The following is a 24,337-nucleotide window of genomic DNA, read 5'->3' on the forward strand; positions in this document are numbered from 1 at the left end:
TAATAGGCCTAGGCCTAAAATTATTGCAAATATAGAAAACATTTAGCCATCAAGACATAAAACAGTCCTTTAAAAAGTTATTGTTGGTTTAACTTAAAAAAGTAAGTTACCTGGTTGCCTTAAAATGTTTGAGTTCATTGAAATACAAAAAATTGAGTTATGACAACTAAGGAGACTGATTTAATAAATAGAAACTTAAAATATAATGTTATCTGAATCACATTAATTATCTAAGTTGAATTGACCAAAAGATAAACATTTGTGATAACAAATCACGAAAATAATTTAACAACTGTACCACAGCTCCGGTTAATACATTTTAGACTCACAGGATTAGACTGGGTTTGGATAGGTCTTGTCTTTATTTATTATACAAAGGAAACATTCATCAGCCTTAAAGGGGCCTTTGACATGGTGTTCTCAGTCCATTTGCGTCTTTGCCACGAAGAGCCACAAACAAACTCAGAGAGGCGAGCAAATGAGTATATCCAGCTCTGTCAGTTAATATTTATCTCCGGTGCCACTTTGCGAGAAGGAAATCTGGGACACAGTTGCATTCATTGTTCAGTGAGCTTTCTTTTACAGTCCAACCCACCGACAGCAATGAATGTTGATTGTGACCTTTGTTGCAGTTTTCAAAGTCAAACTTTTCAGGCGTCGTTCGAGGCTAGCATCGGAAGACCGCGCCGTCGTGTCTCCAGGAGTCCATGCTTAAATTCCTCTTTTGCCGGTGGTAGGGAGAGGCAAGGCTCGGTAGGGAGAGGCCGCAGGGTACAATCAACGGTCGATGGTTTTTTTCTATTTAGCTCAAACTCACCGACAGCGTTGAATGTTCACTGAGGCAAACATGGCCTGATGGTGAGTCGACTTGACAGTCTGCGCAGAGGTCGCTGTGGAGACAAGGCAAGCAGCGGGCGGGTGCATCCCACCTCTCAATGCTGAAAGGACATATCACAGGTCACCTACTCCAAAAATACAACTTATTGAATTCTGCTCTCAAACTTTATGACCTTTTGATGGTTTGGACATTTTTGCCTTGTCTTATTGTGCATCAATTTCTTTACTGATGTAACCAAGGCCATGTGGGCGGGGCAAACATATTAACCAATAATATTTATCACTTCAAGCCCTGCCCTCCATTACTTCTAGATGAATGTTCTTTTTCACTTGAAAATATGATACAAGTTTTTAAATTAATATACAAATAATTCAAAATACAATTAACATACAAAATGTAAAAGTGTTCATTTCTTTTGATGGCCTAATAAAAAGCATTCTCTATAAATCAAACAAAGTCTTGCTAACAAAAGGTGATTAGATTCAGTATCCACAAGACAGCAACCTGGCCTTAATCCAAGTGTAAGCAAGCATAACACAATAAACAGAAACAGAGAAATAAATAAAAGGAAACAAGAAAAGAGAACAGATGTTATATGGAAGATCCATGAAATGTGTCATTTATAATTAAATTAATACTGAACAGGATTTATTATAGGGCATTATACGATTTATTATCTTGGAAATCTTATTTAAAAGATGCACTTTAAAAGGAGCACTTAGTAATTTTTGGGTTTATATTGTACTGGTTGCAATGCCTAACATGACATACTGACACCTAGTGGTGTGGATGTAGAATGATGCAAAACCAAAAGCGTTTAGTTAGCAAAAACATGATTGAAATGCAAAAAAAATTTGCCGTCCTATTGAATAATATATTTAGCAAGCAAAAGTTTTTAATAATAGGACGGTTAAGTGAGTAGTTTTCAGCAGGAAAATCTTTCAAAATGGTGGCCTCCATGAGGCGACCCATTCCATGTAAAATAAAACTGTTTTTATTAGGCTACTGATATAACCGACTTTAAAAATTACATTTACTTTTGTTTAGTCTGTAAAACTTTCAACTCGGAAACATTTCTGAGTGCACCCGAACATCGACGCTCACCCTTTCCCGTGGTGCAGGAGAGGGGTCAGCCGCCCAGGAGGGATTTGGCTTCCGACCTCATCCAGTGTATCCCTTGTACCAACCTTGGAATCTGCAAAGACACACACATGCACACAAAAAGAAAGAGATTGAGAGTTGTATAAACGAATCCGTACATTAAACAGATGATGGATGTGAATCGAACAGCAAACCGCACCCCTACCCCCACGCAAATGATACACACACACACACTTAGCCAGACTTTGACTTGACTGCTGCTCTCTTCTCTTCAACACCCTCCCTTTGATCATCGTGATTACAGTAATTGGGTCTGTAAGATCTTCACACAAGGGGCCTCTATCAGGACGAAGGAGGAGGACATTGCACACACACATATGCCACCGCTTCTAATTGCATGCTTTGGTGATACTGAAAAACATAGCTTCCTCACATATCAGGCAAACAAAAGTATCTGTGCTGATGTGCACCAACCATGCAGCCTTTTAAAACCCCTGAGGACCAAACAAATGGTGTGTGTGCGTGTGTTTGGATGAGTGGTCCAACTAAAGCTTACTGACCGGCAGGAAGACCGCAGGCCTGTCAAAAGCATGAAGAGTTTTCAAACAAAGCATGCGACATTAGTCTCTCAATAACCATGAAAATCAGTCTATAATGGACATCTGAAGTCATAAATGTCATTACAGACCATGACGTTTATGTGTGTGTGTGCGCGTTTACACATTTTTGGAATTGCGAAATATTTCGAGACAATGCGGTTGCTAGCATAAAAAAAACATCGCGAAATGTCATGTGCACAACAACAAAAAAACAACGGCGAGAGAACGTGAACTGATAATATGGCAGCTTTACTGTATAGAACTTTTAACGTTACGTTAAAAGAGCCCCTTTGAAAACCGTCTTTTTGATAATTGGTTTACTTTAGCCATGATGTGATAAAGCAAAAAGTGATAAAAGCCATCTTCAAAATGGTAATTGGAACAGACATATCGCTTGTCGCTAATGAACTTAAATCTATAAATCTGAAAATGAAGTAGTCATGCAGAAAGCATATGAAAAAATAAAAAGAATCATAATGATCTCTTGAAGATTAGCAGCCATGCTATTTCTATGCTAACAGACCAATTATAAGATACAGGCTATTTGTTTTAACCACTAAGCCCACCACTACCTTTAATGAGTCTACTGCTTGTGCTTGCATCACCCATTATCCTTGGCTATTGAGCTAAGATTACAACACAACATTAGCGGCTAAGCTAGCAGAGCAGCAGGAGCACTAGGGGATGTGTTCTGTGTTACTAGCATTTAAATTTCCCTCAAGTGAGGTGTGGGTGGGGCTTAGAGAGCAGGAAGCTAATGACAGTATGAGTAACAGCGGGCTCGTTAGTCTCCCACCTCTTCTGCCTTAGACACGATCATTTTTCTGGATTATTTATTGCTGTGCACTGAAAGAGAACATCCATTTGCCGAGGGTTTCCTCAGAGGCCTGCACCGCATGGCTCGACAGCCCCTACCGCTGCGATCCTAACATCTCAGATGAGAGATATTATACACACTAGTGCTTTTTTGGCTATTTTTATTCATACAGTAGGTACTGTGGAGAGAGAGAGAGAGAGAGAGAGAGAGAGAGCATATGTGCAACCCACTAGGCTTAAATAAAACCTAGGTTTTCAGTGTGACCTCATACATTTGGACATATCCTAAGACGTACTACATCATATTTTATTGTGTTTTTATTAGGTTTCCCAAAGTCTAATAGTGGTGCTGATAATAATTTGCTGTGACATCACCAGTGACAATAAAAATCCAATGATTTAATTTTGGAAACAAAATGTTCTCCCTCAATGTATAAATGAGTCAGTACTAGTAAAACCATAGTCAAGTTTGTATTTTTTACTATGGTTTACTACAAACTCTATTGTTAAGATTCTGGTGATGTAGTAAAACCAAGGTTATTTTTGTAGTTACTATGGTTTTTCTACAAAACCCCCCAAAACAAAACCATAGTGTTGTAGTTATTGTGGTTTTACTGCAAATACTGTAGTAAAACCATGGTTAATTTAGTAAGTTATCATGGTTTTAACGCAATACATACATATTTTTGTAGTTAGTCTAGGTTACTATGCTTTTTCAACAAAAAAACAGTTGAACTATGGTTGCTGTAGCAAAACCTTGTTTTTGACTGTCATTTCTCTGCATGTTGCACTGGTCGATCTAGCAAGCCATTACATTCAAGTGCCTCAATACATCGGTTCCTGTTGTGACTTCCTCCTTCATTTCTTTCTGCAATCTCTACTACCCTGCTATCACCTACTCACAATTAACTGTTAGCCTCCGGGCATAAAATAACCAGGAACGCAATACCAGCAAATACCCCTTTCGGTGTAAAACTGCACTATTTTCCAACCCCCTCTGACTTCATAACAAAAAAAGGCGAGCCAACCTGGCCTCTAATTGGACATTATAATTGCAGATGTGAATTAATGGGCCAAACATTGATAGTGTAAGCACATAAAACCTCAATCCCAGACCGGCGGGGTAAATGAAAAACAGATCCAGAAGAAGGGAGGTTCTTTCCCATGGCAACCCCTGGCCGGGGCCGGCATGTTCTAATCCCGCCACTTCAGCAGAGCTGTTGTTATGTACAGAAGCAGGATATTTTTCTATTGTGTGGATGGAATGGTCACTGTCGAGTGTATGGGGCCAAGGGCTTCAGGGTAGACAACACACACACACACACACACACACACACACGCGCATTACGATACGGTTTCACAAGCGTTAGCACATCATTATCCTGACGCTCTAAACACAACTGAATGTTATAGCTGGCTGGGAATGTGATGTTGGGTATTATGCTGACACATAACTCAGGTAAATTCCCCCCCAAATATGTTGAGACAATGTTTGAGCATCTCACAAGCATGCTTCTTCATTTCTCTGACATAATTACAATAAACAGCTTTCGCCCTCCTCCCTCAAGGAGAGTAATTACCTCGCGACACGCTGAAAGCTCTTCTCATTGTGAGATGCCACAGACAAGACGCGGTCTCCTTCATGTCTGGACCTGAGAGAGACAGGGAGAGAGAACCAAAATATAAATAAAATGCCTAACTTGTGCTCTTTTTATCAAATCTCTTTCAAAATGTTTGGTAGTTGACTATAGACTGGGTAGATTTAGATCCCATATCTGTAGTTTAAAGGGAAAAGTGCATGTGGAGTTTGCAGAGCTGGAGAATTCTGGGTCTTCTCTCTTTTTCTAACAAATTATTTAAGGGTGTGTAGGACATGAAGGATTTCTCCAAGCACTTTGGAAGGAAGTTGAAAGATTTCTGGACTTCCTTTAGCAAACACTCACAGTGTGTACAAATTCTACACTCGGAGGGGTCAGTGTGAGGGTAGCCCGTGATTCCCGTCTCTTGGCAGGAGATATGCTTTACTAAATCGTTACGTTTTGTTAGAGTTATGCTTAAACAATCTGCCAATGGGGCAAGAAAAGTAAACTTCATTCAAAAGGATATATTCTCTGAAAACAAGTCGTAATATCTCACACAATTTTGGTTCTCATGCAAATGCATTTTTCAGATAATATTTGTTAACAAATATAATATAACATAATATAAAAGATACAATGAAATAAATTATTCAAGCTGGTTTCCGCCACTGAATAAAAATAAAAAAGGTAATTGCGACTTTTTAATCTCACAATTCTGACTTTTTTTCTCGCGCAATTGCGTGATATATACTTTGTTCCCTTCATAATTGGACTTTATAAGTTTATATCTCACAATTCAGAGAAAAGAAGTCAGAACTGCGAGATATAAAATCGCAATTGCGAGAAAAAAGTCTGAATTGTGCGATTTAAACTTGCAATTGCAAGAAAAAAGTCAGAATTGTGGGATAGAAATTCGTAATTGCAAAAAAGTCAGAATTGTGGGATATAAACTCGCAATTGCGAGAAAAAAGTCAGAATTGTGGGATATAAACTCGCAATTGCAAGAAAAAAGTCAGAATTGTGGGATATAAACTCGCAATTGCAAGAAAAAAGTCAGAATTGTGGGATATAAATTCGTAATTGCAAAAAAGTCAGAATTGTGGGATATAAACTCGCAATTGCAAGAAAAAAGTAAATATTGTGGGATATAAACACTATAAAAAAGAAAAGAGTGAGAATTGCGCGATAAAAAGTCGCAATTATCTTTTAAAAAAATTTATTCCGTGGCGGAAACAAACTTCCATAGAAAATAAGCGAATAAAACAAAAAAGATAAAGATACAAATAAATGAATTAATAATTAAACAAATAAATAAAAAACAAATACTGATTAAACATTTTTGCAGCATAATTTGAGACCATAAATTGTTCGACTAGTTGTCTAACAAATTTATTTAATACATCACAGAACAATATAAAAGGCAGTTTGAAAATAACCACTTGGATTGAATCTCATGACTGATTTGAATTCTTCTAGGTAGCAGTGGTAAATTATATCTGTTCTTATCAATGTGGTTACGGTATCCTTTGCAAGTTTAACCGATTCAACCAAAATTTGCATACACAATTGCAATTCAAATGCATGGATTTCCTTATTCAAAATTACACGCATTGAAGAAATTGCAACCGCATGTTGAAGCGTGCATGTTTAAAAAAAAAGTCATCGAAACCCTATGATAATCTGAATATTGTGGGTGACGTGCCGTTATCAGTGTCTCTGTTGGTCATATATGTCTATTTATCTGTAAGATATCATTGTGCTGAACTGTTTTCTAGTGTGTTCCTGTAACACATTCTACCTCTGTGTGTAACAGATAAAGCTGGTTGTAGCCAGACGGCTTCACCTGAGTGAGAAACTCTGTCTCACGCGTCTGTGTTAGCCTGCTAGGACAGATGGCAGTCAACCTTTGATATCTCAAAGGCCAGGTACATGTGAGAACACTGTGACGCCCAATCTCACATGGAGCAGTGACAGAAGATGAAAAGAGAGGAACCGAGGAAACTGACAACACGCGAAACGCAGACGTCTCTGCGGTGCTGTTGGATTAAAGAGCTGAAACTAAATAAATTCATTTTGAAATACTGAGGACAAAAATAGCAATTCTGTTGAAAACAATTTAAGGTCAAGTTTGTAGAGAGGAGTTGTCAATATATTGCATCTATATGTTTTCTAATTTAAAATAAAAATCTAAATGTTAAACGTGAAATTTAAGCATAGTTAGGACAGGAGTAATAATAAAAATAATAATAATAATAATAATAATGACTATTATTGTTGCTAGCGGGTAATGTTGCGCATCCAGTCAGCCTATTCTGCATTTTAGCAAAAATATGTCTGAAAAATAAATGTAATAAATTGACCTTGACCTATAAATTTAATAAAAAAATAAGAGGATGCATTGCTCAGATCAGAGCTCAGGAGATAAAATGGAACTCCCACACATGACGTCACAAACGTTTCTTCTAAAAATCGTTTTAAAAAGAAAAGATAGAGACAAATGAGACAATTGTTGACATGTTGTAAGAGAGATCAGATCTATAATATTAGTTTGGATCATTTTAAATTAAGAAATATTCTGACGTTTGACAGCAGACTTTTGGATCTTGACAAATTGAGCACAGTTTGTGACATTACTGAGATCTCTTTTGAAACTCTATAGGAGATATTTGGGGGGAAAGACAATGGAAGACTCCACTGCTGTGCCTTTAATCGCATTGCTGTTTGGGAGAAACATTTGAAAATCTAATTCTATATGGAATGTTGGTTCTCCAGGCACACTGAAATACAGATTTTAGAATATAAAACCTTCAGTTTTAATAAAGATTTACACAATTTGTATAGATTCCTTCAACCCTAACACCGATGTAATGCACTGAATTGCATGTTGTGAAGTCATCCAGTTTCATTTTCCAAGTCTTGCTCGTACTTGACAACTTGATGAACATTTTTATTTTAGAAACTTCCATGTGGCTCACAATTTTTGTCTTCAACAAGCTAATGTATACACAAGTCAGAGACCTAAATGAGGACCACCCACAAACTCATCTGAAGTCTTACAGTGCACCACGGGACTAGAAATACATTTAATTTAATAATATCAATGTCGGAGCCAATTTCTAACTTTTCATTCAACATCAAAACCTCAAATATCTCCACAGTGGCATGAGTCCTCCAGACCAGCCTTCATTTTTCTAGACTTTATTGTGGCGCTAACCAGTTGTAACTTGTCGCCCAAGCTCTGGACCACCCAGATTAGCCGTCTAAACAAGGCTTTAGATGTTTTAATTGTCTCCATCCTCAGGGTGTGCCATCGACTTGAAAGTACATCGTCATAACAGCAGTAACCTCCCTCATTTGAGATTTATACAGAGTACAAATTCGCCACACTGAAAACCAGCCATTACACACTAAAACCTTATATCGAAAATGGACAATTCCAACATTTACAACTACATTAACCAAGACAAAAGTACAAAAAATCTGAGATAAGGCTATGATTGAAGGCAACACTCAAACACACTGAAGTATGCACTGAACGCAAGTCACTTTGGATAAAATCATCTATGAAATGCACAGGCCTACATGCAAATGTAAACACCTTTGAGGTAGAAAATGTTATAGGTTGTAAGCGGGAGCATCCAGAGTTAAGTTTTTAAGATGAAAGGATGTCATAAATTCTGAGACGCTGTAATAAAAGACTGTCTCCTAAAACAAGACGCTTCGTGGCCCCTGATAGTCTGTAATTTACAATGACAATATCAGGGACAGTCACGAAGCGGGAGGCAAAGTGCAGGGTAGCGGGAGAAGAACATAGTCGTGTTTTTCCTACTTTAATGATTCATCCTTTGTCTCAGAAGCGTTCATCTTCTTAGCATATCCAAACAAACCGTTTCCCCTCGAAATCTCCAAATGATCCATTAAAACGATCTCATTTGAGAGCAACAACTATTCGGGCTGCAAAACACGGGACGCCGAAAGAAAACAAGAGAGGGTGCAAACGCCCCCCTCCTTCCTCCTCGTAATATGCAAAGTTTCACCCCGAGGTATTAATCTGTTTCCATTGTAGCTAAGCGCAGATGCTATCAAGCTCCATTTGTCATTGACAGCGAGGGTAATGACCCTGAACTCGCGTGAGCAGCTCCTGGGCAGCAAAGACACAAGGTGGTAAGTAACTCAATATATTTTCCCACAGCAGCATTAACGGCTACAAATTTGCTAGGCAAATTGAGTGTGATGAACACATTTTATACTGCTTTGGCTCGTGGTTGTACCGACTTAATCTCTTTGAGACCATTTATCTCTCAAAATACATTACAGGCAAGGAGGGCCTGTTGTAACGTTGCTCGTTATATCAATCTTGGATTACAATGTTGCTTGTTTGGGCCAGACACCTTGACTTATCACTTCATTTATGTGGCGATTATTAATATTCAGTTCAAAAAATACAGGGCAATGTGCATGTTGCCTAAAGAAAGGACGCCGTCGCAGGAGATTTCCCAGGTCTTTTCTATCAATACAGTCATGTGAAGAGTCTTTTGTCCCCTCGCAAACCCTGGGCTCTAAAGAGCTTTCAGTCCACCTGAAGGTTCAGCACCTTATGAAAGAAACAAGTGGGGAATGTACTGAACGCCATTGTGTCCAAAACAAGCCTCCACAGAGCCAAGGATTTCAAGCGGTTCATGAACCCAGTAGGAATAACGCTCTCAAATTCCATCCAGGTTTCCCTGAAATGCTACGATCATTTCAAGCTCTACAGTACGAACCATGAAGATTGAGACACAATGTGGTTAGCCAGTAGTTTTTAACCTCCGGTGATAAGTGAAATGGCTGGCTGTGCTTATATTGGCAGGCAGGGAGGAAAGAAAGCCCAGATAATCTCTCTCTGGTCAAGTGCCCGTGGCCCTGGCACTGTTCTCGGAGGTAGTAAAGCTGTCCAGATTTCATACCGGTAACTATCACTCAGGTCCTGAAGCAGAGCTACATAATTAGCATGGGCCATAGAAACACGCTCATTTAGCATTCTGTGAAGTAGCAGGTAAACTATTCCCTCATTTACGTAAATGCACACAATTTCCGGACAATATGCAATTACATTTCTCAATAAACCCTCAATAAACCCTCATCCTTCCCTCGGGTCATTTTGACCAGAAACTAATTTCTGTTAAAAATTTTTAAAATTGAGTGTTCATCGGAGGAGTCTAACACCTTAGGACTTCTGTCGCACTTGAACCACGAATTCGCAAAAAAAAAAAAAAAAAAACTGGATTCAAGGAGTTTATGTGGTTGTAATATAAAAAATATTTTAAAAAAGAGTAACAAATCCTTGCCTCGCGGGTCAATTCGATCCCTTAGGAATGAATGGAATGCGAGGAATGCTTCGAAATGATAGCTAAAAATGCTAAACCTATACCAAAAACAATTTAATCGCACAATGGTTTATAACAAAAAGGATTTGTTACAGAATGCGAGGAGAGGATGTTTAATCATGAATATGCTTCGTAGCCTATCGGTGTGTTATGACATTTGCATACATTATTTAAGATAAACATTTGACAATATGACCTTGTCATTGCTAGCGCAATGCTAGCCAGTTGAGCTACAGCAACGGTTGGATGTTTCAAAGCTGTTCCTTCCTTTTCTCCTCAGCCTTTCCTTTCTTTTCTATACTGTTCTCAAGTTGAAATCAGTAAATTTACATGCACGATTTTAGTCAGACTAAAGCAAATGTTACGTCAGACTGAAATCATATCAGTCAGACTTCACAAAGTCAGACTAACAGATCTGATAATGTGATTTTACCTCAGCCTCACCCAGTATGTGTAAATGTTTATCAGACTACAATTGGCATCGACGTTGTGCATTTGCTCCAAGATTCAGAGGTGACGTGCAATGTGTATTTTATACTTCAAATATTCAATTATGCATTGTATCACATACATCTGGACAGAGAGACGAAGACTGTGTAGAGCATACTACCATACTATAGGCAAATGCGAAGAACCAGTGACTGTACGTAATCAGGCGAGTATAAATCACACAATTTTCAACTATCAGCACTCTGCCATATAGTTCAACTCTCCTTAAAATCCTCCTTGACAGTTCTAAATCCCACCAAGCTTGTGCCAATTACCAAAGGACAACGTTAGCCATCTCTCCACAGTGTGACTTTATAAATGCTCTGAGGCCCGTGTCTGCTAATTCGGCATGTAATGCACTGTTAGGTTCGCAAAAAACAGCTAGCATGCTAGCCACTAGCCACCTGCTGCGTACGCAGAATAGGGTGAGTGGACCTTGGGACTTCCCAGCATGGGAGTAGAGACATGAGGGAAAACTTTTACAAAAAAGGGGTAGATTATGCTAACTGAGAAAGATCTAAAATCGCATTCTCAATTAGTGCTTTCAATGACAGACCCCACCCCCTGCTTTCAAGTCCACTTGAAATTGCTGGATTCACCTGCCATGCGACAGTAGTCAAAGGCCGGAGGTGCGTTGTTAACCCAGCAGGAGAGGATGAGGCAGAGGTGCGAGAGAAAAGGAATCAAACGGCCGAGTGAATCACCTCCAGGAAGACAACAGCTGGAGAGGTTGTCGCTGGAGGGAATAAAAGTAGCTTTTAAACACTTGTTGAGGCGTGTGGGGGTCTACAAAAGGGCGGAGCGAGGATAATGTAGCAAGTGTCCACTGGAAAAGAGACAGCCAGTGTCTTTAACTAGTCTCCCGACAAAGTCTGCTGGGACATTTACAACAGACCAGAGCGAGGGAGGGTGGGGTCCGACGGGGGATAGAAAAGGAAGGAGAAATTATAGCCTTCCGGCCATTCAGCATTTACAACTGTGTTACCTATAATCCTACAGGGCCAGTCTGTCTAACCACTTGACAGACTAGAGATCATTTACTCAAGCTTTTAGCATGGATAAAGAATGCTCTTAGTTTAAGTGGCTGAGAGTTCGTCTTGGGAATACTAACTGGCAGCACAATGCAACATTTTTGGCCCTGGAGAAAAGCAAACACTTTTTTTTTAAGGGTAAGGGCTGTAAAAACCATGTACACAAGCAACATTTAAACTTGAACGAGTAGTCCACCGGAAAAACTAAAATTCTGTCATTTACTCACCTTCATGTCTTTCCAGATCCGTCGCGCTGTTATTTTGTTTGTGGAACACCACGTTTTTACAACGACTGCCAGTCAAGCTCAAAAAAGGACAAAAACACCACAAAAGTTGTCAATATCTCAGACCAGCGACAAAACTTTCAGTGAATTACAGCTTAAATTTCGGAATCATATGGCTTCAGAAGGCTTCATAGCACACGATTCGTATGGATGACTTTTATGGTGTTTCTTTGTACTTTTTGGAGTTCAAAAGACAAGTTCACTATGAAGGTTCTTCATAAATTATTATTTTGTGTTCGGCAGAAAATAAGCATGCAGGTTTGACAATTTCATTTTTGGCTGAACTGTTGATAATTACAAATCATTGCATGCTTATGTTTAATTGTTGCTCTTTCAGACTACCTGAAAACCAACTTTCACATCATGCCGGACATCTTCATAGTCAGCAAAGGTTGTGGAATACCTATATTTGAAAATTAAATTCTTGCACTGCATCTCAACCCTAAAGATGACATATTGTTCCAGACTCTTTCATAATAGCAGTGATAGTGTCTTGCGGTGAGGTAATTGCAGTGAGTAAAATACAGGGAGTCTCAGATGTCGGTTTAACATGACGAGGTTAGATGAAGGCACAGATAATGAGTCAAGGAACTGACGCCTGAGTGTGCAGGATGAGCCGGAGATGAAACGACATGTTCTGCACCTGGATCACATGGCAAAATGCCCAACACACATACATACACACGTTTGCAGATGGTAACGAGGAGCCATTCGAGGACACAGAACGTACATTTTAACTTCACCACAAACCCTCAGAAGTAAATTCGTTACCTTTATCGGTCGTCTTCGGCCTTCAACGGTCTGACTTTCCACGGTTGAGCTCTGCCAAGTCACCAGAAGAACCAGGTTTTAAAAGACTTCCTAGCATTGCATCTTCTCACAGCTTCCCTCGCTCTGTTTCTGGCGCCTTGATAACCTATGAAATGCAGAGGGAGGGGGAAGGAAGAATGATAAGGAAATCGTTTCACCAGATGGAACTGTCTAAAGTCAGGCGAAAGCAGAAGGCAGCGCATTTCATTTAAAAAACTCAATTTGACAAGATGAGACGAGGTCGCGGATTCCAATCATTACATTAAAATACTTTTCGTTATCTTTCCCGCAGCACCCGCAAGACGTACAAAGAGTATTACAGAGAAAAGTCATGACAGTACAACACCTCCCAGTCATCGGGGTCGTGACTGTGTGGCTACCAGCTGTGTTTTTGCTCTGAAAGGATGAGCGAGGCTTGACAAATCAAACATTTGCCCTGATCTAGCCCTGCCCTGCTCTATATTACACTGTGTGGAGAGGTGACTTCAGCGCAAGAGGATGACTCTGTAGTGGTAATAGACGCTCATCAAAATCGCCAGCAGCTGTGCGGCTATTCAACGCGCTCTTTCTCTTTTTTTAGGACACAGCTGCACAGATAAAGGGTTGGGCAAATATTGCACAATGAGCGACAAACATAGAGCTTCCACAGTCTCCGTTTCGAGCTTGACTATATGTGTGAACACTCAATGCTTGTCCTTCTCTATGTTCGGTTTCAATGCTCGCCCGTCCATATTTAATTGCCATTCTCGCCACCCCCCACCCAGCTCTCCGTTCACCCTGCACAGCCCAGAACCCCTGAAAAGCGGTGACAGTGCTCCTTTGTTCACCCCAGACCACTCCTCTCCCTCAGCGCCCCCATCCACCCTCCGTTCAGTTGACAGGCATGCCTGTACAGGCTCGGCAAAAAAACGAGAGAGGGAAAGACAGTGTGAAAAGTGAGATAGTGCGCGACGGGGAGGGTCTCTCGTTTTCAAGCTCCTACCATTCCTGCATTTCTGTCAACTCAGCAATACCAGAGGGGGCTTCAAAAAGGGGTTAGGAGATGAGGCGACCGCCAGTTTACAAGCCCTCCAAAAACGAGAGAAAGATACGTAGAGAGTCAGGGATTCAGCTATGCATCGCTTAACTCAACTAGCATCCGCCTTGAGCAAACATTCAAGGCTAAAACATGCTACGCCGACAACTATAACCCTAATGTGGATCTTTATTTTTCCTCAACATACATACATAACATGCCATTTACAAGGTAGACATTCAAGTAAGATGGTTAGTCTGTATAGATGTGTCTCTCTGTGCCTGTGGCACAGTTGTTCCCTTCGTCGTTAGATCATAACAACCATTTCCCTGGTTTTAATTTAAATAGTCATTTTATGGCCTGTTTTATTTTAATGACCATGTTTATGGTAGCCATTTGTCTTGGGAAAGATGCAGACAGATTCTGAACATATTTAAATGAATTAAAAACACGTTCAAAAACAAACATGTAGAGCATTTTATAATTATACGTTATATAAATGAACATTCGCATTAAAACATTCGCATTAACATTCACATTATGTAGCCTATATTTTTGGAACATCAATTTGGTACAAAAGGCAAGGGCAGGCCAGAAACTAAGTATGCAGATGCATTGTACATACATAATATACGTTCTTGGGTAACTTTTAGTGGTAACACACCTCAGTATTCTAGGGGGCGACAGAGTTACCTTTAAATGTTATTGCCATTAAAGTTGGTATTAAAGTAAATTCCGATTGTGACGTATATACTAGTGAAATGACTTTGCAAACAAGAATAAATGTAGGGCTGGACTTGATTTTGTCTATCGGGATTTGATTGGATAATTGTTTGCTAATTGTTGAGATATCGTAAGTCATAAATAAGAGAAGGGAGGGAAAGTTATTGTTTTTGATTAAATATTACAAGGACACTTGAATTTAAAAATAACTAGATAATAATAAGTATAAATGCGATTAAGATAAGAACTGTCAATTTTTTTTAAACCGTGTAATAGCTAGTTGTAAACAAATCGACACACTTGAAGATAATGCACATTGTAATGCCGCTTGTGGCAATGATGAGTATAAATTTTATGGTTTGTTTTATTTTAATGGCCATGTTTATAGTAGTCTTGTATATTAGTCCAGGCAGACCTTTCAACAACACGCTGAGGTATAAATATTATAAATTTGATCCATGCAAAATCCTAACAGCATGAGTAGACCAGAAAAATACACAAGGCATGTGCATTACGTAGTTACTTACAAATGTCTCGGGTAGCTAGCTATAAACATGAGATGTGTCCAATATTACAGTAGAAGAAGACAGTTTATGCCAATGCTCGCTATAGCTCCCCTTGTGGCAATGCTGAGATTGCAAAGATTGCATTGCTAGAAGCATTTGCGCTCATCTACTTGCAGACATTTTGAGCATGTAGGGGCTGTACTTGCAGATATTTAAATCACAAGCATTTTTCATAACTCAAGACATATTGTTCAGATCTACTTGTACACATGAGTAGGAAGAGAAATATTTGGACTGAAGATGAGCGCTCCTGAAGTGGTTGTGCTAACTCCATAATAATCCTCAGGCAATCCCTAGATAAACCTTGAGTGGAATAATTCATTCAAGATAGTACTTAAAATTCTTAGTATTTAACATAAGAAGGATTTGAAAAACACATATCTAATAATTTACAGGTTTGACTTTTCTGATCTTTAGCTCATACTTTTTCCCATCCAAAATTTAAACTGTGACTTCTTTGCAAAATTGTTGGTGGTTTCCAAATCAATCATATTTTATTACATCAATACATGCATTATTACCTAAAAAAAACAAAACAATATAAATATTTAACAATTTTTAACAAAATAAAGATTTAGGCCTGAGGAAATTCAATACAGTTAAATATAATACATAATCGCTGCTGAGAAGAAAAAAAAAGTCTATGTCCATTTTCCTTTACTAGAAAGAAATGTTGAAATGGTGAAATGTTTCACTGACAAGTCAACTTTAATAACTGGAACCCTAAGGGGGTCTGATTTCAGGTGCAAGCTAAAGCTATGCTAATGCAAATGGTAACAAAAGCAATGCCACAAGTCAATGGGGGGACCTTGACAATGGCCACACGCCAAATTTACTCCAGCACTAATGTTTTTTAAAAGGACTGTTTAACTCAAATTAGGAGGTGACCAGGGCAGGACCACAGGGAGTTTGGATGTATTCGTAAACAGATCGTGAAAACCTCTTGAGATTACTAGTCCCAGTACTCGCATTGACAAAACAGGGAGGCTTCGGCAATGGTGCTAAACTAATTGAGTGGTCCCTTGGGGGCTTCAAGTTCATTGTCCACCATGTCTCAATTAAACATCCATCAAACTGGAATCTAGTACCACGGGAAAACCAAACAACGGCATCAATGTTCTTACGTATGAACTGGCACATCTTGCAAACCATCTCAGTCAGGTCAGAAAGCGATTGCCATCACTCTTCCCCATTTATCCACCATTACATGTCATTAGGACAACTGTGAGAGCCCTAAAACTGAAGGTGAAGGCTAAACTTGGCTAAATTAAACTGTGCCACCATATTGATAACACAAAGTAACCTTCTGGTGGTATATTCATGGCGGAAGGGTTGCAAAATGTAGCACAAATTGTTGATGCCAATGGCTTGCCAACTTAAGCTTCCTTTCTGCTAGCTGTGGATAAATGCTTTGGATACGAGAGCCACTAATGCTTGGATGCACTTCTTGTAATAAGTACAATATGGAAGTGCTTTGAAGTTTACAGCTCGCAGGTCTTTAGCTCACTTTGCAAACACATGAATAGGGTTCAAAGACATTAAATGAATGAACCGCAACTTGAAAGTTGGAACGGTCCCTAGAATTTGACTGAATGGATCGCACAACAGAGTCTCGAGTTGAAATGAGGAGCAGCCGAACAATAAAATGATACTATATCTTTTAGGGATTGCAGCACAATTGACGGCAAATAAAGGCTCCCTGGTGCAGCTCTGCTTTGATAGAGCCACACAACCGGACAAATGCTGAATTTGTAAAAACTGTGCATTCGACGGCTTTCATCTCGGATTGAGCTTCTGACAATAAGAGTTAATTCCCATGTTCCTATTTCCACGATTTTCTAACTGGAACAAACACGTCCGCTGACTCTAACACAGTCGTTGTTGAGCAGGATCACTTTTTAATCGCCGAGATTGAGCGAAGCTCGGAGAATCAAGCTCTCAATAGGCACACAGAGGAGACAGCAAATTAATTCCACCACCTTCTCGGCCTGCCGGAAAACGCAGTCAGGTTTCACCGGCAAGCCCTCAATGCTCGTTGCTTAAACCCGTCAGTCTACCATGGCTGAAACAGAGCCAGCAGGAATCCACCAACTCCACAGTTCTGCCTTTCCCTTTCACGGTCCATCTCAGCAATTTTACGGATAGCCCAGTAACAGTTATTTGCTTTCAGCTGTCAGAGGGGATCCTGGTTGTGTCTACCTATTTCGAATCCAAACTGCAAATCTTTAACAGCCCGCGGTCGTTGGTTATCGATTGCAGAGTGGCTGTTCTTTGTCCAGTCCTTGGAGGAAGCGTTGTGAAATGATCCATGTATCATTTTTTCTCGCTGCTGTTAAGGAAAGATAGCGACTGCAATTGGTATAATGCTGTTTGGTGAAAATGCTGGCTGACCAAGAAAATAAAGATGCAGCATCGTTTCAAAGGCTTTAGGAACATCTTGTTAGAGTAGCGCTTCTCAAACTGTTTTCGATGGAAGTATGTGAAAGACTGCAAATGGTCCGCCAGTCAATTGGCTTCTCAAGACTTATTGTTGAAAAGTACCAACATTTAATCAATCAACTGATAGCATGAAGTGATTTCAATTTCTGATAAAAATGTTTGTCTAACTTCTAACAGTTGTACATGCGCAAGGTCTTAGCTTAAGCTAGCGAACTTTTTAGCTTAGCATTTTGGCTCCTTAGCTAAAAGTAGCAGTCCAGGTCATGTCAATTAAATAAGAACAAAATGGCCATCTGGCAACATTATTGATCAGAAAAAGAGAATTTCAAGATTAAAGGTATAAATGAAGGATAATTTGTACACTACTTAAAACAGTATGTAATTGTTTTGAGGTAGCAAGCGTGCTAGTAGGTCTGCAATTCCTATTTTCCTGTTTTAAGTGGTCTGGCAGCTAAATATTTTTTTTGAAAACCACTAAGTGAAAGAGCTTCAGAAAAAAAACATGGGATATTGGTGAAATTTAAGTTTATGGTGAGTCATATCTTTAAGAGTTCCTCCAGTTTTAATTACGCAACTTCAGTTTTCTTCACTTTCATTTAATCAGTGATTGATGACTTATAAAACCATTAAAGACTTATCTAAGCACGTACATGCCGTGTACAGTGAGCTCAATGAATATAAAGCTCTTGTATTTTATGCTTGCATATTTCTCGCATACCTAATTATAGCAAGTAACTGTATGTATAACAGATACCACATGCTAAAGCAAAAAATAAAAGAGCATACACTACTAAAAACAAATTAAAAACCAATCAGTTCCTCTTTTTTTCCTTTTTGAAAGTCAGCTACTGTGTGGAGGATTACAAATGAAAACTGCAACTGAGAAGCAAAACTGCTCATTAGCATAGCGGATCTCTACCAGAATTCATTCGTGTTGACGGGACAAAAGTCAAAAGTGTTCAACAAGCTCTCTGCATGTACTGGAATGACATTTCTGCGGGTTAGCTCCCAAAACACAGTATGAAATAAGAGCAAGCAGCTGTCTCTTACTGCGTCCAGATGGCGGCAGAACGTATGTAAATTGCCTCATTAACCTTACAGCACTTAACTACCGGGCTGCGTTGATGGTTCGGCCCACACGGGCATTTTATTAAAGAACATTAATAGCATCAGGCAGCAATCACCACTGCCTGAGGTGATTTGCTCTGGCATTATCAAACACTGTAATAATTATACATGACAACCTCCTGATTAATGCATTCATGAATATTACAACGCTGCATTATCTTTAGCTGCGCCCTCCGTTCTTAAACCATGAACTTCAAGGGTGTTTTAACAAATACTACAGGATAAGTACGTTCTTCCGCCCACCCTTGCAACCCTTTTGGGCTCAGCCACACCTCTTACAAACAAAAAACAAAAGATCATGCATCATTACCCTCAGCCCTTCCGAATGTGTGTGTGTGTGTGTGTGTGTGTGTGTGTGTGTGCAACGAACACCGTGGAGAACTGACCTGCACCTGGAGCACGGCACAGGTCAAAGGTCAAGCCTCCAAGGGACTCTGACTAAACAAGCCTCCACTCCTTCTTGCTCTGAAAAGGCCAGACAACCCCTGTGGTTGCAGCTCACAACATGGGTCTTTTCGTCCTCTCTTTTTTCTCCTTCCCTCGCTGTCTTTCTCCTTTGGAGAGGCGCGTTAATCCATAATCACTCAAACGACCAGGAGCTCAATTATGCACCAGTTTCTCCATTTTCTCTTGACACATAAAGATCTAAAAACAATTAACCTCTAGCCGGCAACGCGCTTTCACACTGAGCGCAAGAGGAATAAGTCAAGAACCCTCCATTCAAATTCCACCCCATAATTCAGCGAGCATAAATATTATTACATATTTTCTTTTAATGCTGGGCTGCAAGGTTTAAGCTTAGCTGACATAATGGATGGTATTTCTATACATACCAAATTGAAATTGTGTATGTGTGCTAAACATAAGATGATATTCCTTCGTACGTATGGATTACTTTTATGGATTACTTTAATGGATTACTTTAACTTCTAATTGTACTGATACTGTGTACGAATTTCCAATATATTTTGAAATTGTTTGATGACCATTTTAATTTTTAGCTGAATAATTCCTTTAACCATCTTAGACATTTAAAAGGACATATTCACGCCAATATTCAGATATGAGTTGATTTTTTTCTTTAACTTCTATTTTGGCCCTTCAAAATAGTCTCTTAAAAATTCCCAAAGTGAGGTTTCTCAGTGATGTCATAGATTAACCATTATTTTAATAATCTAAAAAAAACGTTTTCCACTATAAACAACCTTTTGTGTAATGCAAAGGTTCCATGGATGCTAAAGGTTCTTCATGGAACCATCCACGCCAATAAAGAACCTTTATTTTAAGTCTTTGTGATAGTACATCTATTAAAAACATACTTGATATCTATATCCACAATGTGCATTGCTATACGATTTTCCCCTCAGCAGCTCAAAAACGTTGGTTCAAACGGAGTCAATGGGTGTGACACTAGGGAGAACTCGCGCCCATGGCCTCTCGCCCAAGCCGTGCAGTTCTCTACGTGAGGCTGTCTGATTGTATTGAGCCCTTTAGCCCTCAATAAACACTCTTCCTCTGTCAGAGGGTCTCAGTGGCCTCCTATTCATGCGCAGGTAGAATGCCTAAAGAACGCGTGAGAGGAGAGAAAAAAACAGCTTGTTGCTTCTATTGAACCTTTTATTACGCCCCTTAAAAGGCTTATGGCAGAGGAGGAGAGCGAGAAAGAAAGGATCTGCCGTCTACTTAGTGCCATTGTACTCCCAACATGTCGGCTCTGAGCTCTGTGAGAAAACACAAGCAGACTTCATCCAAAATATCGCACGTCGAGCAAATCAAAGTGCACTAGCTAGAGACAAAATGGGACACTGATTTCAGGAAGCACGTTTCTATGAAAATACGAGGAAACAGACGCTAATGCAAGCCAAATGTAATGATATTCATATGTGCGAGTAATATTCAGAGTTATGAGTGTGGAAAGCAGCAAAACATATACAAATTTAATTTTTAAATGAATTACAATTTTTTTTAACACATCAGTATCCAACTTCTCATTAAATCATCTGAATCCTGCACTGAAATCAAAACAAACATTAACATTACCCCCCCTCCCCTCCCCTATTAGTAATTTTAATTTTGTTAGATGTTAAGTCTGTCGATTTTAAACAGTCCTCAAAATATAATTCTTAGGATTAGGATACTGTGCAAAAATCTTACAGCTTTCCTCATCGCGACATTCATTCTTGCATTATTACGCCTCAGTTTATGTAATTTCAGATGAGGTAAACCTAATCTTACACAGACAAAGCACTTAAACAAGCTGAAAATCCAACGCTCACTCTTATCCACTGAAAAAGAGTCACAAAACATGGCTAAAAATAAATCTTTGCTTTTTTTTAAGCACACGAATACTGTAAGTTGACAGGTGTTGTATGGTAAAGAAAAGCCTGATATGCAATTTTGAACAGCACGGTTGAATAAAGACTCCCGCTTACACACACACACACACACAAGGAGACATTGTTGTTCATGCTTCTCCTCGCATGTGTGCCAGACTTCTTTCTCCCTGGTCCATACATTGCAGAAGAGTTGGCCCCTCATATACTGCATACTGGCCCCCAACATTGCATGCCGGCCCCTTGATTAAGCAGGGCAAAAGATGCAAGGGGAAAAAACAGAAGAAGAGACAAAGTAGTGAAAAAAGAGCGAAAACAACTGGCAGGCATCCAGACTCATGGGGACTGCGTTGATCATTATGTCTAGCCTTCAGGTGTCTGAGCCGGCTGTGTTTTGGGGGGAGGTGTGGTTACCAAAGAGGCAGACAAAGAGAAACTCGTTCACCGGGATCAAGAAAGCGAAGAAGGGAGGGAGGGTACAGAGAGAGGGAAAAAAAATGAGAAAACGCTATAAAAATTTGATTAGACGATCCTCCACTGAAGTGACTTTCTGTGTTCTCCTGGCTTTTTTTTTCTCTTTTTTTTTTTCAAAGCATCGCCCTAGAGAACAGGACAGACTGATTTTTTTTTTTTTACAGGTCCTAATTAAAAACATCTGAAGACCCTCAGACATCAAAGTCTTGCATTGCAATCTAAATGAGTCTTTTTTTCTGAACTCAGGTTTCTTGATAGCCCAGCTCTCAAGATGTAAATTTAATATTAATACAAGCATTATTTATATTTATGAGCTGCGTTTAAACATGCATATGGAAGTCTGCAAATGATTAATGAGGAAAAAACAAACACACAACTGCTTGACACAGGTCACCGGCTGTCACAACTTTACAACACGCGTCAAATCGAACAAAAATTGAACAAAAACAGACAAAATGCAGAAGATTTTCACATGGGATGATAATAAATCTTTGTATATTTATATTTAAATACTATATAATATTATATATTAAATATTTATATTTAAATATTTGCAACAAAATATCTTGTTTTGATTACTAACTGAACGGGTCGGTGGTTTTAATATGATCTAGATTACGTTGAAAATATGTTTTATAATATAATAAAGGTGTGTTTCACAAGAAGAATCAGAATTAAGAGAAATCAACAGAATCATATTAAAAAAAAAAAAGTTCAAGCATGCGTGAATACACAAAATCGATAGTAGGCTACTATAAAACAGTGCTCTAAAATAATCATTTTGAATTTCTATAATAATTAGCTTTCTCAACGGTTTGTTATTCCAGAATCCGTCTTTACACATCAAAGCAAAATCGAATTTAAACTCAGAGCGACTACGATAAACATCTAACGCATCTTGCAAAGTGTTTTTCGTAGAATAATTTAAAAAAAAAGTAATATCGATACTAACCATTCATTCTGCTCTAGACGCCGGGTTCCTCTTGCATTCGTGGGGAAACTCCGAGCGGTTACAGTAAAAACTGCTGCTGCTTCTGTTGAGAGAGCGCCGCGTTACCTTTGCGTTTAACTTCTGATTCTTTTGCGCGTCTCGCTTCCTGCGCAGTGGGAAGAGACCAGAGCCGCTGCGTCGCGTCATCAGCAGGGAGCCGCTCCTATTGGCTGAACGCGTGCACATTGAGAACGCTGCTCTTTGTTCCATTGGGCGCACGCGGAGGGACAGACGCTCCTCCTCGCTGAGTTCTGTGCGCAAGAATGCGTGAGAAGAAAAACGGGGAATGTCTTCTGATGTCCGAGGTCAATGCTGCTTCAAAGCTCCTGGAACAAAAAAAAAAATAATGCATCAGTAAGAATCAGCTATTGGTAGTTTGATTTATTGATTGCTTATTGATAATCGTCTGCATTACTGATTAACATGCTGCTTTCGTGCATTTTAAATATAGCTACACGTATAAAGTCTTTATTGTATTCAAATATATTAAGGAATTCAATGATAACAATACGTTTTAGACGGAATAAGCTAAATATTCAATATTGTCAATGATGTTTGCATGGACACAATTTCAGTAAACACTTTTAACTCCCCGAGGAAAGAAAAAACGTTTCTTTTTACTTCAAAACAACACTGTATATATACATTTTATTGTTTAATATTAAAAGGAAAACTATTACCAGAAATGTAATGTAAAATTAAAGACAACAACTTTAAAACCATTACATATCTATTGTCTATCAAAATATAATTTTATATTACATGTTAAGGCAAATTAATTAAATAAGGTTAACCAAAAGAGGTTTTAACTGTAGCATTTTATTTTTTTTTTCCCTGTTAAAATCACCTTTTACAGAATATAACCTTTCTAAGAATATGATCACTTACAATCACATTTTGATGTATTTGCATATTCATCAGAAATGTTGAATTTATACTATCAAGAGGTCACCATGCATCAGAAGGATATAATATCCTGCAGTAAAGGGGACTTTAATTAATATCCATTTCTTAAGACTGACATATTCTTTATAAGATCCCTTTATTTGTGTATCTAGCACTTCTATTAACATTTAACCTTTAATCATGGGTGAACGTACCAAATACACACAGTATTGACCAATAATTCTTTGGGATGCTCATATCACCCCCATTCTCCACAAAACGAGTGCTAATCACTGGCAGTCCAGCACAGGCGGCTCGATTCGGCTCATGCGAAAGGAATATTTCAGCCTCTGTCTTTCTCTCTGAGTGGCTTGGAAAACCAAAGGCCCAAGGTATGTTGGGAATATTAGAGCGTGCGTAATGTGGGTGAACACCCTCCCTGCACGGATGCAGCATTAAATCAATATTCTGCAAAGCTTCCCCATCTCGAGTTATTCACTTGACTGCTGTCATGATCCACCACGTGGGTTGTGCAGTTGTTTTCTGATTTTTGTGACGCCCCCCCCCCCTCCCTCTCTTTCTCTCTCTCTCTCTCTCTCATCTGAATGGCCCACCACCTTCATGCTTTGATAGTTCTGCAAGAAGAGGAAAAAAAGTGTCTGATGACATATTTTTGTCTTTCATTACGTGTGACAGCCAAAAAAGGCAAATCCAACAGCTGATTAGCGTACATTAGCATTGACAGGCATTTGAATCGAACCGCACCTGCTACTGGCAGAACGATCATCCGTGTTTGTTTTTCTCGCTCTCAGAATTACGTGTTTCTCACGTTGGTTGGTTAGCTCTGGGTATCCGCTGTAGCATGTGGT

At 39.2% G+C, this 24,337-nt stretch overlaps 1 protein-coding gene across 1 annotated transcript; it reads right to left on the reverse strand.

Annotated features, from left to right (window-relative positions):
- Nucleotides 1-339: 339 nt before the first annotated feature.
- LOC311296073 (uncharacterized protein) lies at nt 340-22,684 on the reverse strand. The gene is made up of 5 exons (XM_084417727.1): nt 22,545-22,684; nt 12,876-13,020; nt 4,935-5,006; nt 1,943-2,033; nt 340-938 (listed from the first exon to the last, which is right to left on the reverse strand). Exons 3-5 carry the CDS (start codon nt 4,996-4,998, stop codon nt 803-805), a joined length of 291 nt encoding a protein of 96 aa, XP_084273853.1. The 5' UTR covers nt 4,999-5,006; nt 12,876-13,020; nt 22,545-22,684; the 3' UTR covers nt 340-802.
- Between the last annotated feature and the right edge of the window lie 1,653 nt (nt 22,685-24,337).

Source organism: Rutilus rutilus (genome assembly GCF_951802725.1).
Source record: "Rutilus rutilus genome assembly, chromosome: 8".
NCBI lineage: Eukaryota > Metazoa > Chordata > Actinopteri > Cypriniformes > Leuciscidae > Rutilus > Rutilus rutilus.

What these genes read in the sequence shown, in the direction of transcription:
- LOC311296073 (XM_084417727.1), bottom strand. Translation starts at nt 4,998, where the DNA reads ATGAAGGAGACCGCGTCTTGTCTGTGGCATCTCACAATGAGAAGAGCT. An exon ending in AGCTTTCAGCGTGTCGCGAG is followed by an intron (nt 2,034 to 4,934) that starts GTAATTACTCTC and finishes GTGTCTTTGCAG; the next exon opens with ATTCCAAGGTTGGTACAAGG. An exon ending in CTCCTGCACCACGGGAAAGG is followed by an intron (nt 939 to 1,942) that starts GTGAGCGTCGAT and finishes ATGTCCTTTCAG; the next exon opens with CATTGAGAGGTGGGATGCAC.